Source organism: Salminus brasiliensis, chromosome 8, assembly GCF_030463535.1.
Source record: "Salminus brasiliensis chromosome 8, fSalBra1.hap2, whole genome shotgun sequence".
Classification (NCBI taxonomy): Eukaryota; Metazoa; Chordata; class Actinopteri; order Characiformes; family Bryconidae; genus Salminus; species Salminus brasiliensis.
Window position 1 is genome coordinate 40,201,988 of NC_132885.1, and position 17,078 is coordinate 40,219,065.

Genomic DNA, 17,078 nt, shown 5'->3' on the forward strand with positions numbered 1-17,078 from the left:
TGATCATTGTTGGTATGTAGAAATTCTACAGAACTTATTTACGACATAACTGATTACCTAGAGTAGGTGTAAGTAGGTCCGCTCTCTCAGTTTTTTACTTCTACAATAACTCATGCATTTCTTACAGAAATCAATGAATGGAGGACCGTCCAGTGGAAGTAAGTCATTCTTTAACATGAGATTGTTTGAAGTTACCCTGTTTTTCAAAACATAATCAATAAAAAAAACATTACAAATGATCTGGCAAGGTCTCAGACTTCGATTAGCAAACCAGACCTGAGGCTTGTCACCAACTGTAATTAGGAACGGTCAGCTGAATCAAATTTCCAAGCTTGATAAAGTCACTGACTTTTCAAATGTTGTGCTAACAGTCTTTTCCTCCAGTCTTCTGAGTAAAGAGTACTAAAACAAAGCCAAGTGTTTTCAGCTTGCAGTTCAGGGGAACTGTGGAGGTCAAGATGAGCTCTGGAAGGAAACTCTCATAGAGAACTGGCAAGAATTGCAGTAGCTGAGTCAAGAGGGTGGTGCACTGTTCAATTGTGCAGCATTGCTTGCACAAACAGAAAGAGACATCTGTAGAAAATGAAGGAACTTTGGTTTTGTGAATAGAACACCCTGCCAACTGTAAAGAGGCAAAGAGGCAATGAGGGTGGATCTATCTTGCTTTGGGGTTGTGTTGCCATCAGTGGCATTGGGAGTATTGCTCAGGGGGAAAGAAGAATGGATTCTACAAAATACCAGCAAATCCTGGATACAAATTTCAAACCATCTGTTAAAAGGCTGAATCTGAAAAGAGGGTGACTTCTACAATACCAGAATGATCCAAAATATACATTAGAAACTGACTGGACTCTATGAAGAGCTGCAAACTGAACACTTCTCAACTTCAGTGACATTTAATGGAAATGTAGGTAAAAACTGAAATGCATCTACAGGAGACCCTCAAAATAATCAAGTTACCAATATATTTACATGGTTTCTACAGTATGTTTTTCTACAGTAACTCCTCACATATTAACATAATTCGGTTTAACAATCAGGGCTCCTTGTAGACACAGTCATGTTAAAATAGCTTTTTAATGTAAATAAGCCTTTATTATTTATTAATAATTACTATTATTATTATTCTTTTCATTATTATTCATGTGAAAAAGAGTGCCAAATTAGGACTTGCTCAGGACCTGACTTGACTGTACTGAAATAACTCAGAACTTGAACTACTTTTTACCCTCTTAGACCAGATCCAATGATCAGCGCCCTAAAGGCCTTTAAAATTAGCAGTCCGAACGTTAGGGAGCTTCGCTTTCTTCTGCATGGACCGGTCGGGGCGGGCAAATCCAGCATCATAAACACCATCAAAACCATCTTTGAAGGACATCAGTTCATCAACTGTCTGACTGCTACAGATGTAACAGGCGAGAGTTTCACCACAAAGGTGAGGACACTCAAACTTATGTTTGGTTGCAGTCACTGACTTCACAGATCTCAGACAGACCACACGTTAGCCTTCACCCTCTCAGTGTTGGTAGCATTGTGTGATGGAGGGGGCCTAGATGGTGGAGATTGGATGTAACATATTTATTTGGGAGTTGGGAACTTGGAGCCATTTCAATTTCCTGAACCCACCCTCTCCTCCTTAGTCCTGCTACTCATCATTGCTTCCACCTGTACTTAGCCTTCCTTTCACAGCTGTCTGGTTTTTGGTGTAGGTAGGTTCACTCTTTCAGTTTTTCTGAAGAGTGAGAAAGGAATATTTGTTTGAAATGCTTCTCAATGCTGATTTAGAATAAATATATTATTATTATTATTATTATTATTATTATTGTTTTTAATATTATTTACAGTTTGAGAAGTTCAATGTCGGGAAAGTACCGTTCACCTTCTATGACGTGATGGGTCTGGAAAAGGACCAGTTAAAGGGGGTGCACACTGATGACATTATCAATGCTTTGAAAGGCCATGTTCCAAGCAACTATGAAGTAAGATCAACACACACACACACACACACACACTACGTGAAATATAACAGTCAATCCTTGCTTGTTGATTCCTTGCTTGTTCCAGTAAAGATTTAATTTTCTTTTTCTTCTCTTAGTTTAAACCTCATGACCCAATCGATAAAGACAACAGATCCTACATCCTGAACCCCACTCTGAACGATAAGATTCACTGTCTAGTGAGCGTCATTCCAGCAGACACAATTAGTAGAATGGACGATGAAGTCATCCAGAAAATGAGGAACATCAGAGCAGAAGCCAGTAAATTAGGTGAGCTCACTTTTCAAAGTCAAAGTCAGCTTTATTGCAATATGTACAGGATATACACAGGATTACGTCAACAAATAAACAAAGAATTAATATAAATAATAAAAACACACAGACATAAATTCATTTAATTACTGCTTCTTTACAAAAGTTGTGGTGTTTGCAATCACCGTTTTGAGGAGGTTTGAGCAACAATACTTAGGCTGGAGTCTTCATTAAAAAAGCTGAAAACTCCTGCCAGAAAATAAAAGCTTTAGGAAAGCCCAGGTATCTGCTGTGGGTTTACAGACAGTGTATTGCTATGGTTCCACCACTATCTCTGGAACATCCAGCACTCTGACCTTTCCACCCTACAGAGGTCTACAGTTTAATGAACAATACAGAGCTAAAGTTCTAAACATGTTATAACTCCCATATTGTCCAGCACACAGAAACGACGCAGACTCTTTTACACAGGCTTTCAAAAAATATCTTTCTGTAAAAACACACGGACTGTCATGGACTGTAGACTGTCTGATAACACAGAAACCTATGTTTTCAGTGACCAAAAATACTTTTTGTATGAGACTACATTTTCAAAGAACTTATATATCTGGCAGAGTGAAGCTTCAGAAGACCACTAACACACACTTGTGATCTGCAGGAATTCCTCAAGTGGTTTTCATGACCAGAGTGGACAAGGCGTGCACCATTACAGAGGAAGACTTGACTAAGCTCTACAAAAGCAAGAAGATCAAGGAGAAGGTCAGGCACTTTGCTCACAGTGTGTATTATAGTGTTTTATGATGCCATTGACCAGTTCAACAGATACACAGTGACTAACACCACTGTGTCTGCAGATGACCGAGTGCAGCAACAAACTGGGCATCACGATGAACTGCATCTTCCCGGTGAAGAACTACCACGAGGAGACCAAACCCAATGAGCAGCTGAACTGCCTGATGCTGGAAGCCTTCACACAGATTGTGCATTCAGCTGACGACTTTCTGAAGAGGAATTCCAACCAGCAGAAAACTGTAGAATGAGAATGAGGAAGTGTGATGTTCCCATGTGATTTCTGCCAATCTTAACGTTACACGTTAACGTAACATGTCTTCTGTCATTCAGTCATTGCTTAACATATTTATCTCTGCTGTCATTTCCAGTAATATATAGAATGCTTTTGGCTTAGAATGTAGAAGCCAGCTATCACAAAAAAGTGCAGCAATTGTAGTGGAGCTATAAGGTAGGGGTTTCCCATAAAGTGGCCGGTGTGTGAAAATATACAGTACTATTTTAAAATGGTCTGTGTGTGGCTGTCATTTCTACTATTCAAGCTATTGATGATGCCTCAATGATGTTGCTGCATTTTCTTAATGTGAATCACTAAACTCATGCATGCGCTCAGAAAAAAACACAGCGCATCCAACAAGACATCTACATCTTTTATACAGCAGTATAAACACAATATGCATCAACATACATGTGCAGAACGTTTCTGGCTGCAGATTTAAAAGGGTCTTGAGGAGATAATGAGGCTATGAAGATAGATGGGGTAGACTGATAAGGTGGAGGAATGGGGCATTGGGGAAGTGTAGCAAGGTTCTGTGGAAGTGGGGTAAGGTAACAGGGCATGTAGAAGATCGGGTGAACTAATGGAGTAATTTTGCTATTATAACACAGTTATAAGCATAATTAACAATGATTGCCATGATACTAGTGAACAGAGGTGAGGTGTGTTTGATGCTTTGTCGAGTTGCTATGCTGTGTATGCACTATGCAATAGCATTCTAAATTCAGTTATTTTCCATAATATCAGATTAGGACTTGAGTGTTCATCTTACAGTAGAACATTAAGTCCCTCTGAGGACTATGGGGTGTTTTCTGCACGGCCTCAGACTTCTTTCAGTTTCATTTTCTCTGAAATGGGTCATTTACATAATAACATTTGATCCCCTCACCCACCAACCCAACCCATCAACTGCCTCTGAAAGTGAAAGCTGAAAGTGGACAGGAATGATCGTATAAATCGTATAAATCTCAGAAATGGGTCATTTACAAAACAACATTGGATCCCACATCACATCAAGCTTTTAGGATGGCTTGCATGTTGTAACTCCTTCAGGTTTTCATTCTCAACACTAATTCTCAACCCAACACTAATTTAGCAGCACCCATCCAACCGATGGCCAATGTTAGGTTAGACTGCAGTGCAGCAAGTGTTGCATTTTGCAAATAAACCATGCCGAATAGGGCGGCACATCTTCTGTCAGCTTAATTCAATGGTTATCCTGGTACATTTATTTAATAATATTTGTGATTGTAATTAATAATAATGTGTTCCCCCCAGTTTCTTAGCTTCAAACATGGGAGGAAATGAATATAAACCTGGTGAGTTTAAATAAACCACTTAATTATTTCAATAAATTCATTCATTTACTTATTAATCTCTATATTTTGTTATTTTAATGAAATGCTGTGTTTTTGCAAGAAGGTAAATTAGCAAAGCCTCCAAGTATCTGGGGTTAAGGGGTAAAAATGTAGTACAAGACATGATTTAAATGACTGTTTCACTGAAACTGTAAAAAGAACATTCTACTTTTATAGTATACATTATACTAACTGTTGACTTTTCGACTTCAACTTCAACTAATTAAAATGAAATATGGGGCTTGTCTGATGGAGCTTATGTTGTTACATTTTAGGATTCTTTTTATTTTTTCCCAAATTAAATTTTTTTTTTTTTCCTCCAATTACACAATTTATCGCCCTCCATCACCTGGTAAGTTTAAAAGCTAAAATTCAAACTTGTACGCTGAAGCTTTAAATCAAACATACAGTCTACACTAACTTAACAGAGAAAAAATTAAGGACCCATGGAAATTCATTGCTATACTTAAATGCTAACTGCTATACAAAATGGTAATATTTAGAAAGATTTGTATTTTATTAATGAAATTCTGTATTTTGTCATTATATCTAATTGCATTTGCAAGAGAAATTTCTATTTCTGTTGGGTGTGGCCTCATGCTTTGCCAACTTTACTCAATGATATAAGAGTAATATATATGTTACCTACACAATAAACTGAATCTGTTCTGCAAATGTTCTTGCTTGTTTTCTCACTGGTTTTACTGGATCCTCAACAATTACATCTGTTTTTTATATTTAGTTTTTTTGCTTACTTTTGTGCAGAGATATGGGCTTTGTTTTTTGGTACTTATCACCTCTTAGTATTAAATAATTATCTATGGTGAGATTCTGTGTGTTTACTCTAGTGTACAGTGTAATTTAGCATTTAGCATTTAACTCATTCAGCCAGTTAATAGCTAGAAGCCACACAAAGTGGCCGGTGTGTGAAAATATACAGTACAGTATATATGGTAGTTTAGCAGAGGTTGGCATGTGCAGGCCTGTACTGGCTGTCGTCCGGCAGGTCCTTTAGCCTGGTTGACCAGCCTAGATGAGGTTTTAGCTGCTAGACCAGGAATAATGGAAGCATCGGCCAAGTCTAACATTAAGTCTGACAGTTGATTTCTAGTGTCTTTTGGACCTAAAAGGAGAACCTCGGTTTTGTCACTGTTAGGAAAAAGGAAGTTATGTGACATCCAGAATTTTATATCCTTTACACAGTCTTCCATTTTCTGTTATCTAAATTTAACATCAGATTTGGCTGATATATAGAGCTGTGTGTCACCCACATAACAATGGAAATTAACGCCATGTCTGCTTATAACTGAGCCCAGTGGTAACATGTATAATGTAAATAATAGCGGCCCTAAAATTGAGCCTTGCTGAACTCCATATCTTACTTCTGTGTAACTTGAAGATAAATCTTTTATCTTTACAAACTATTAGCGTTCCGTTAGATATGATTTAAACCATGATACGACTGTTCCTGTGATTCCAACCATTTTCTCTAATCTTTCTAGTAATATAGTATGATCTATTGTATCAAAGGCTGCACTAAGGTCTAGTAGGACTAATAAAGATACATAGCCTTGATCAGAGGCAAGAAGATCATTTGTAATGTTCACTAGGGCTGTCTCTGTGCTGTGATTGGAATTTCTCATACATGTCAACTCTTATAAGCAGAGTTGTTGGGTCACAGCTTTTTCTAAAATCTTGGATGCGAATGTTAAGTTGGAGATGGGTCTGTAATTTGACAATACAGTAGGATCAAGATTTGGTTTCTTGATTGAAGGTTTTATGACTGCTAATTTAAAGGTTTGGGGTACATGCCCAAGGCTAAGGGATGAGTTTACAATTGTTAAAAGAGGTCTGATTATGATTGGGAGTATTTCTTTTAGCATTTTAGAGGGAATTGGGTCGAGTGGACAGGTTTTACAATTTGCTGAGGAAATAATTCTTTCTAGTTCGGGCTGTGGAAGTGGGTAGAAGGCTTCCAGTCCAGTCTTCCAGTTATGTTTTAAAGCAGCTCCACCAGGTGACGGCCATGCTTGATTTAATAAGCAGGGTTGGATTTGTTGTCTAATATTTTCTATTTTATTATTAAAATATAATAAAACATTACTGGTTAAAGATGTTGGAATCTGGGGTTGAGTATCTGCCTGGCTTTTTGTAAGTTTAGAGATTTCACTCGATCAGCAAGGCCAAATACGCTGAGCGAGCTTTAATGAGTGCCTTCCACGCAGAGTGATACACCTCTAGCTTGGGTGTCCGACGTTTCCACTCTAGTTTCCGCACTGTTTGTTTTAAGGTATGGGTTTGATCACTGTACCACGGTGCGAGCCTTTTTTGCCTTGTCATTTTACCTTTAAACGGTGCTACTTTGTCTAAGGTTGATCGAAGGGTATCTTCTAGATCTTTTGTTAATTTAACTAGCTCCATTTGGTCTGATGGCGTTACAGCATTGGACATCGTCTGGGTCCGTTTAATCCCTCTTTAATATTATCCTTAGTAGCTTCTGACTGCCGCAGACGAATATCATTGGCCCCTACATGAATAACTAACCGCTTAAGGTTGCCGCTAATGTCCGGTGCTCTGGCTCCCGGTAAACTGCTAACGGTTACTGCTGGAGCCCCAAAAGGACTAGCTATTTTCACATGTCAAACTATAGAGTCTCCAATGACCAGAGTTCTTTGAACAGGCTCCTCAGCACTAGCTCTCCCTAAGGCATCCAGGGCTGCTACCAGTGACTATTGCTCTCTATTCTTTAGTAAACCCATGATGCACACCTCTAACTGCTCCACTTTGTCCAACAAAGAGCTAACTAGCATACATTTAGTACAAACACAATCCTTATCACTTGCGGTGGAAATAGGGTCTAGACTAAACATACCACACTTTGCACACTCAAAAAGCCCAACAGCCATAATAAAGTAGTGACTTACCGCTTGCAGTTGATTAACCTGTGGACTGTAATCACAATCTAAAAGCAGTTAGTAAATGTACAACGCAGTAGATGACTAAACAGATATAAAAGATAAGCGCTAGAAAGTGATACAAAGCGGAAAAACAGGCTAAAGACTGAGACAGCGATGCCTCCAAGGTCCAGGTCAGGACTTAGGATTTCCCACAAGCCCACCAATTCTAATTCAATTTAATCTGCCACATTTGTAGTTTAACACAGGACTACTGTGTAACTGTGTTACTCCACATCAATGGTTTCCAACCCTGGTCCAGGAGAACCCCCTGCCCTGCACATTTTAATGCTTACCCTGCTCCCAACACACTTGATCCAGCCCAATGTTGGAGTATTGGGGTGTTGAGGAGATGGGGTGAAGTAACAGGGCATTGATGGGATGGGAATGGAATAATGGGGCATTGATGAAATGGGGGTAACATAAAAGGCTGTTGAGAAGATAGGGTAGAGTAATAGGGCTTTGAAGATATGGGGTAGACTGATGAGGTGGAGGAATGGGGCATTGAGTAGTACATTTGAGTAGTGTAGCAGGGTTTTGTGAAAGTAGGGTAAGGTAACAGGGCATTTAGGAGATCGGGTGAACTATTGGAGTAATTTTGCTATTATAACACAGTTATACGCATAATTAACAATGATTGCCATGCCTGATACTGGTGAACTGGTCTAGTTGCTATGCTGTGTATGCATTATGCAGTAGCATTCTAAATGTAGTTATTTTCTATAATATCAGAGCTGCACAGTAGAACATAAAACCCCTCTTGGGACTATGGGGTGTTTTCTGCACGGCCTCAGACTCCTTTCAGTCTCAGTTTCTCTGAAATGGGTCATTTACATAATAACATGTGATCCCCTCACCCACCAACCCAACCCATCAACTGCCTCTGAAAGTGAAAGCTGAAAGTGGACAGGAATGATCGTATAAATGCAGCAAACAAGAAGAGCTGCAGACACAGAGCATTACCCAGAGAAGAACACGGAGCTCAGCAGCACTTCTGACAGGGGTAAATTTCTATTTCTTGTCTACATTTTTGTATCAACCTGCTGGGATTATTACCCACTCTTCCTTGCAGAATGTCTTTGAATGCTTTTAGGATGGCTTGCATGTTGTAACTTCAGGTTTTCATTCTTTCACCAAAGAACCCAACACTAATTTAGCAGCACCCATCCAACCGATGGCCAATGTTAGGTTAGACTGCAGTGCAGCAAGTGTTGCATTTTGCAAATAAACCATGCCGAATAGGGCGGCACATCTTCTGTCAGCTTAATTCAATGGCTATCCTGGTACATTTATTTAATAATATTTGTGATTGTAATTAATAATAATGTGTTTCCCCCAGTTCCATAGCTTCAAACATGGGAGGAGAGGAATCTAAACCCGGTGAGTTTAAATAAACCACTTAATTAATTCAATAAATTCATTCATTTACTTCTTAATATCTATATTTTGTTATTTTACTGAAATGCTGTGTTTTTGCAAAAAAGTAAATTAGTAAAGCCTCCAAGGACCCTGTAAAAAAACTATAAAAAGAACATTCTACTTTTATAGTATATATTATACTAAATTTTGACTTTTCGACTTCAACTTCAACTAATTAAAATGAAATACGGGGCTTGTCTGATGGAGCTTATGTTGTTACATTTTAAGATTAATTTTTTTTTCTCCAAATACACAGTTTACCGCCCTCCATCACCTGGTAAGTTTAAAAGATAAAATTCAAACTTGTATGTTGAAGCTTTAAATCAAACATACAGTCTACACTAACTTAACAGAGAAAAAATTAAGGTCCCATGGAAATTCACTGCTATACTTAAATGCTAACTGCTATACAAAATGGTAATATTTAGAAAGATTTGTATTTTATTAATGAAATTCTGTATTTTGTCATTATATCTAATTGCATTTGCAAGAGAAATTCTGTTTCTGTTGGGTGTGGCCTCATGCCCTGACAACTTGATATAAGATATAAGATATATAATGATATAAGAGTAATATATGTTACCTACACACTAATCTGAATCTGGTCTGCAAATGTTCTTGTTTGTTTTCTAACTGGTTTTACTGGATCCTCAACGGTTACATCTGTTTTTTATATTTAGTTTTGTTGCTTACTTTTGTGCAGAGATATGGGCTTTGTTTTTTGGTACTTATCACCTCTTAGTATAAAATAATTATCTATAGTGAGATTCTGTGTGTTTACTCTAGTGTACTCTGACATTACAGTGTAATTTAGCATCATTTTGTGTTTTGTAACTCATTCAGCCAGTTAATAGCTAGAAGCTGTTTGGTATTTCAGTATAAGTTATAAAATCATGCCGTCCAAAGTAATTCTAGTAGAGTCATAAAAATAGTTCATACTTGGTAATACCTACAACTTAAGGGGTTATAAAATAATTTGTCTAAATGAGCAAGTGGGTTTATATCATCAATGGGGCTGTATTTGTTCTAATTATTAGTATTCTTTTTGTCTCCAATTACACAGTTTATCGCCCTCCATCACCTGGTAAGTTTAAAAGCAAAAATTCAAACTTGTACGTTGAAGCTTTAAATTAAACATACAGTCTACACTAACTTAACAGAGAAAAAATTAAGGTCCCATGGAAATTCACTGCTATACTTAAATGCTAACTGCTATACAAAATGGTAATATTTAGAAAGATTTGTAATTTATTAATGAAATTCTGTATTTGGTCATTATATCTAATTGCATTTCCAAGAGAAATTTCTATTTCTGTTGGGTGTGGCCTCATGCCCTGACAACTTTACTTAATGATATAAGATTAATATATGTTACCTACACACTAAACTGAATCTGGTCTGCAAACGTTCTTGCTTGTTTTCTCACTGGTTTTACTGGATCCTCAACGATTACATTTGTTTTTTATATTTAGGTTTTTTGCTTACTTTTGTGCAGAGATATGGGCTTTGTTTGTTGGTACTTATCCCCTCTTAGTATTAAATAATTATCTATAGTGAGATTCTGTGTGTTTACTCTAGTGTACTCTGACATTACAGTGTAATTTAGCATTTAGCATGTAACTCATTCAGCCAGTTAATAGCTAGAAGCTGTTTGGTATTTCAGTATAAGTTATAAAATCATGCCATCCAAAGTAATTCTAGTAGAGTCATAAAAATAGTTCATACTTGGTAATACCTACAACTTAAGGGGTTATAAAATAATTTGTCTAAATGAGCAAGTGGGTTTATATCATCAATGGGGCTGTATTTGTTCTAATTATTAATATTCTTTTTGTCTCCAATTACACAGTTTACCGCCCTCCATCACCTGGTAAGTTTAAAAGATAAAATTCAGACTTGTACATATTTAGAAGCTTTGAATTAAACATCCAGTCAACACTAACTTAGCTTCCAGTTGATTTTACTGTTTAATACAGACTGGACAATAATGCAAAGTACTCATTTTAAGGGCAGTTTTCTGTTTATCCAAACTGATTACAAACAGATATTATGAGTAGAGCTGTCATTTGTTTGTCTAAGCGACAAATAAGTCCATCATGGTCAACTTTTCTCTTTTTTAAACATGCCTAGTGCAACTCTTGTAGTTCTTACCCTACTTCAATACAAATAGTTATCAGTAAATAATTTGGAAAGTGTGTTCTTTAATCAATTATCATTGAAATTTGAGATGTGAGCTTATATGTTACATAAGCTTATTTTTTTGGTAAATGGTCCAATACCAATTCAACCATAATTTAGCTACTAGTTCACAGTACTGGTTCAATATATCAAGCTTCTAAAACCACAAGCCATATCAGTGTTTGCTTCGATTGGCCTAGCATTACCTTTTTGTCAATGATTTACTTGAAATTATGTAAATGTATAATTAAAAGTAAATACATTTCTGCCTCCTTACAAACTATGATGGGGAAAAAAAACTGTCTGCTGGGTTGTTGCTACGATTCAGACTTTTACCCAACTGCTAAAACTACCCAATAAAAATATTTAACCCAGTATCTAAACTATCTAAGCAAATCCCTGTCCCATAAAAACACCTCCATCAATTCAGTGGTTAAACTATAAAATAATGACACATGACCCAAAAGGTTTTAAAAACTGCTCTGAATGAGGATACACTGAATATGTTTATCTGTAGATTAACATTTCCTGCTGGATGAGTTTCGCTTTCTTCTGTTTCCAATAGAATTTGTCACCGTTTTGGCTGATAAACAAGTCAAGGAAGGAGAAGATGTCACTCTTCGATGTGAGACAAACACAGAAAAAGTAAATGTGACATGGGAGAAGAAAGGCCAGAAACTGTGCTGTGTGGAGGGCAAACACAGAACAGTAAAAAGTGACACAACGATTTACTTAGAAATCAAGAAGGCTGATCTGGGAGATGAAGGGAACTACACTGTAACCATTAAGAATTCATCGGGTAGCGCCTCATGCTCTGCCATGGTCATTGTTGGTATGTAGAAATTCTACAGAACTTATTCACACCATAACTGATTACCTAGAGTAGGTGTAAGTAGGTCCACTCTCTCAGTTTTTTACTTCTACAATAACTCATGCATTTCTTACAGAAATCAATGAATGGAGGACCGTCCAGTGGAAGTAAGTCATTCTTTAACATGAGATTGTTTGAAGTTACCCTGTTTTTCAAAACATAATCAATAAAAAAACATTACAAATGATCTGGCAAGGTCTCAGACTTCGATTAGCAAACCAGACCTGAGGCTTGTCACCAACTGTAATTAGGAACGGTCAGCTGAATCAAATTTCCAAGCTTGATAAAGTCACTGACTTTTCAAATGTTGTGCTAACAGTCTTTTCCTCCAGTCTTCTGAGTAAAGAGTACTAAAACAAAGCCAAGTGTTTTCAGCTTGCAGTTCAGGGGAACTGTGGAGGTCAAGATGAGCTCTGGAAGGAAACTCTCATAGAGAACTGGCAAGAATTGCAGTAGCTGAGTCAAGAGGGTGGTGCACTGTTCAATTGTGCAGCATTGCTTGCACAAACAGAAAGAGACATCTGTAGAAAAAGAAGGAACTTTGGTTTTGTGAATAGAACACCCTGCCAACTGTAAAGAGGCAAAGAGGCAATGAGGGTGGATCTATCTTGCTTTGGGGTTGTGTTGCCATCAGTGGCATTGGGAGTATTGTTTAGGTGGAAAGAACAATGGATTCTACAAAATACCAGCAAATCCTGGATACAAATTTCAAACCATCTGTTAAAAGGCTGAATCTGAAAAGAGGGTGACTTCTACAATACCAGAATGATCCAAAATATACATTAGAAACTGACTGGACTCTATGAAGAGCTGCAAACTGAACACTTCTCAACTTCATTGTACTAAGAATTTTTTGTTTACCCTTTTAGACCAGATCCAATGATCAGCGCCCTAAAGGCCTTTAAAATTAGCAATCCGGACGTCAGGGAGCTCCGCTTTCTTCTGCATGGACCAGTCGGGGCGGGCAAATCCAGCATCGTAAACACCATCAAAACCATCTTTGAAGGACATCAGTTCATCAACTGTCTGACTGCTACAGATGTAACAGGCGAGAGTTTCACCACAAAGGTGAGGACACTCAAACTTATCTTTGGTTGCAGTCACTGACTTCACAGATCTCAGGCAGACCACACGTTGGCCTTCACCCTCTCAGTGTTGGTAGCATCGTGTGATGGAGGGGGCCTAGATGGTGGAGATTGGATGTAACATAACTGGGGCTTTGGGAACCCACCCTCTCCTGTGTCCTCCTTAGTCCTGCTACTCATCATTGCTTCCACCTGTACTTAGCCTTCCTTTCACAGCTGTCTGGTTTTTGGTGTAGGTAGGTTCACTCTTTCAGTTTTTCTGAAGAGTGAGAAAGGAATATTTGTTCGAAATGCTTCTCAATGCTGATTTAGAAAAAAAATATTATAATTACTATTATTATTATTATTTACAGTTTGAGAAGTACAATGTCGGGAATGTACCGTTCACCTTCTATGATGTGATGGGTCTGGAAAAGGACCAGTTAAAGGGGGTGCACACTGATGACATTATCAATGCTTTTAAAGGCCATGTTCCCAGCAACTATGAAGTAAGATCAACACACACACACACACACACACACTACATGAAATATAACAGTCAATCCTTGGTTGCTGATGTTGTTTCAGTAAAGTTTTCTTTTTCTTCTCTTAGTTTAAACCTCATGACCCAATTGATAAAGACAACAAACACTACATCCTGAACCCCACTCTGAACGATAAGATTCACTGTCTAGTGAGCGTCATTCCAGCAGACAAAATTTCTAGAATGGACGATGAAGTCATCCAGAAAATGAGGAACATCAGAGCAGAAGCCAGTAAATTAGGTGAGCTCACTTTTCAAAGACAAAGTCAGCTTGTCCTGTTCTGTCATGTCTGGCTGTGGTCTGTCTTGTCTGTCCTAGCCACACCTGCCCATTAGTGTTTCCACCAGTGTCTCCTTTGTAACCATGCCCCCTTGTTACCCCCAGGTGTTTCTCAATATCCTCTGTATAAGTAACCCCTTTGTTTCGGTCGTCCCTTGTCTGGTCTTGTGCGTGTGCATGTCCAAGTTGGTGTGTGTTCATGTTGGTTTCATGGTTTTTTGCTTTGGCCTGTTTGTGTGATTCTGGTATTGTTTTTTTGGTAATCTTAGTGCTTGTTTGGTTTCTGTTTGTTTTATTTTAAGAGATCCTGTGTGTACGTCCGCCTCTGTCTCCAACCCCTTCAAACCGTGACACAGCTGTCAAAAAATCTATATGTACAGGACATTACATCAGCAATAAAACAAAAATATAATAATCATTATAGTAATAATATAATAATATAAAAACACACATTGATTGAGATACTGATCTTTACAAAGGCAGTTGTGGTGTTTGCAATCACTGTGTTTTGAGAAGGTTTCTTATTAGAAAAACTCCTGCCAGAAAATAAAAGCTTTAGGAAAGCCCAGGTATCTGCTGAGGGTTTACAGACAGTGTATTTCCATGGTTCCACCACTATCTCCGGAACATCCAACACTCAGATCTTTCCACCCTACAGAGGTCTACAGTTTAATGAACAATACAGAGCTAAAGTTACTTCTAAACAAGAAACGACTTAGTCATCAGCTGTATTTCAGAGTCTTTTACACAGGCTGTCTTTCCTTAAGACTGTAGACTGTCTGAAAACACAGAAACCTATGTTTTCAGTGACCAAAAATGCTGTTTTTGTGTGAGACTACATTTTCAAAGAACTTATATCTGGCAAAGTGAAGCTTCAGAAGACCACTAACACACACTTGTGATCTGCAGGAATTCCTCAAGTGGTTTTCATGACCAGAGTGGACAAGGCGTGCACCATTACAGAGCGTGACTTGACTAAGCTCTACAAAAGCAAGAAGATCAAGGAGAAGGTCAGGCACTTTGCTCACAGTGTGTATTATAGTGTTTTATGATGCCATTGACCAGTTCAACAGATACACAGTGACTAACACCACTGTGTCTGCAGATGACTGAGTGCAGCAACAAACTGGGCGTCACGATGAATTGCATCTTCCCGGTGAAGAACTACCACGAGGAGACCAAACCCAATGAGCAGCTGAACTGCCTGATGCTGGAAGCCTTCACACAGATTGTGCATTCAGCTGACGACTTTCTGAAGAGGAATTCCAACCAGCAGAAAACTGTAGAATGAGAATGAGGAAATGTGATGTTCCCAATTTGATTTCTGCCCATCTTAATGTTACACGTTAACTTGACATGTCTTCTTTCATTCAGTCATTGCTTAACATATTTATCTCTGCTGTAATTTCCAGTAATATATAGAACGCTTTTTGGCTTAGAATGTAGAAGCCAGCTATCACAGGAGTGCAGCTATAACATAGGAGTTTCCCATAAAGTGGCCAGTCTGTGAAAATATACAGTACTATTTAAAAATGGTCTGTGTGTGGCTGTACATTTCTCTATTGATGACGCCTCAGTGATGTTGCTGTATTTTCTTAATGTGATGTAAATGTAGTTCTGAGTTCTGTTAATGTCATGAATCAGAACATAAGCATAAGATTGCCCATGTGCTATTAGTCATTAGTCTGACTGTGCTCTCACTAAACTCATGCATTGGCTCAGAAAAAAAACACAGCGCATCCAACAAGACATCTACATCTTTTATACAGCAGTATAAACACAATATGCATAGACATGCATGTGCAGAACTTTTTTGGCTGTAGATTTAAGACAGTAAAAAAAATCTAGCAATATTTACATTCATGAGAAAAAACCTGATATGTTGAAGAAAACTTCATAATAAATGACCAATAGAGAAGCACATTGGGGTAGTTTAGCAGAGGTTGGCATGTGCAGGCCTGTACTGGCTGTCATCCAGCAGGTCCTTTATCCTGGTTGACCAGCCTAGATGATGTTTCAGAGCCAGCAGGTCCTTTAGCTTGGTTGACCAGCCTAGATGAGATTTTTCAGAGAGTGCCACAAAGAGCATGCCTTTGTGCTCAGTAGACCTATCAGTGTTTTTTCTTGCACAGGATATACAGCTGACCTTACAGCTAACCTTCGCAGCAATGACTGTTCTATTGACCCTGGTGGTTATAATACTGTAAAATTGAGTGTATAGTTGTCATTCTATCACTAGCATAGCTAACGTTATTTAAACTAGCTGCTAGCTTTGATGCTCTATTGTTGTTCAATAATATAATATGACTTTATTTTGAAAGCTTATATTTTAATTCATTTACATATAAGGAGGGGGTTGTGCAGGGGTTTGCAGGGGTGGTGGTGCTGCCTCCTTAAAATTAGTTTTTGCAGGGTGGGATACACACATGTCCAATAAAGGCTAGCTGAGTTTGTGCTTACCGCAGCCTACCACAAAATGGATATGAAGAAGAGGCAGCAAAAAAAAACACGAAGCAGGACCAGGGTTGAGAAACACTGTCATAGACTATAGATTAAGTTAATAATGCATTTTATTAACATGGAAAACATGTAGAACTTTCTAGATAGATGAGCTAGTAGCACTAAGCACTAAGGCCCTGTCCACAAATATTGGGGCATTTTTAAATTTAATAATAAAAGATTTTACAAATATTTCCATCCACACTGAGACGCAAACATTTGCGTGAACATTCTAGCCCTGTAGGGGGCGATAGTGCCTCTAAAACAGAGACATCAAAACACCACTAAACAGAGGTTTAGAGCTCCAGGACCAGGGTTGAGAGACACTGTGCTAGATTATACATTGAGTTATTAATGCACTTTATTAATATGGTAAATATATGGAGCATTTAGATAACTAAGCTAGTAGTTAATGGATTATTATGGTGTCTACAGCACATATAAAAACCCACACTAAGCATCTGCTCATGCACATACAGTAGCCGTGACAGTGTGACCTCGGTCCTGAGTGGCATGATTGACCGTCTAGTCTCTTTGCTGTGTCTGCATTTATACTCCAGTCCATCAGAGTAGGACTTCAGTGTTCATCTCACAGT

At 38.1% G+C, this 17,078-nt stretch overlaps 2 protein-coding genes across 3 annotated transcripts; both read left to right on the forward strand.

Annotated features, from left to right (window-relative positions):
* Window positions 1-1,246: 1,246 nt before the first annotated feature.
* Window positions 1,247-3,317, forward strand: LOC140561499 (interferon-induced protein 44-like). The gene is made up of 5 exons (XM_072686741.1): window positions 1,247-1,435; window positions 1,845-1,979; window positions 2,096-2,267; window positions 2,908-3,008; window positions 3,104-3,317. Exons 1-5 carry the CDS (start codon window positions 1,247-1,249, stop codon window positions 3,287-3,289), a joined length of 783 nt encoding a protein of 260 aa, XP_072542842.1. The 3' UTR covers window positions 3,290-3,317.
* A 4,970-nt stretch (window positions 3,318-8,287) lies between these two features.
* LOC140561392 (interferon-induced protein 44-like) lies at window positions 8,288-15,519 on the forward strand. 2 transcript variants are annotated; one of them, XM_072686576.1, is made up of 12 exons: window positions 8,288-8,630; window positions 8,967-9,007; window positions 9,303-9,323; window positions 10,110-10,130; window positions 10,896-10,916; window positions 11,790-12,056; window positions 12,172-12,202; window positions 12,965-13,163; window positions 13,534-13,668; window positions 13,773-13,944; window positions 14,893-14,993; window positions 15,089-15,519. In XM_072686576.1, exons 2-12 carry the CDS (start codon window positions 8,983-8,985, stop codon window positions 15,272-15,274), a joined length of 1,179 nt encoding a protein of 392 aa, XP_072542677.1. In that variant the 5' UTR covers window positions 8,288-8,630; window positions 8,967-8,982; the 3' UTR covers window positions 15,275-15,519. The 2 variants fall into 2 exon arrangements, with proteins under 2 accessions (XP_072542677.1, XP_072542678.1); XM_072686577.1 differs by lacking the exon at window positions 10,110-10,130 and having other exon boundaries at window positions 8,289-8,630.
* Window positions 15,520-17,078: the final 1,559 nt, after the last annotated feature.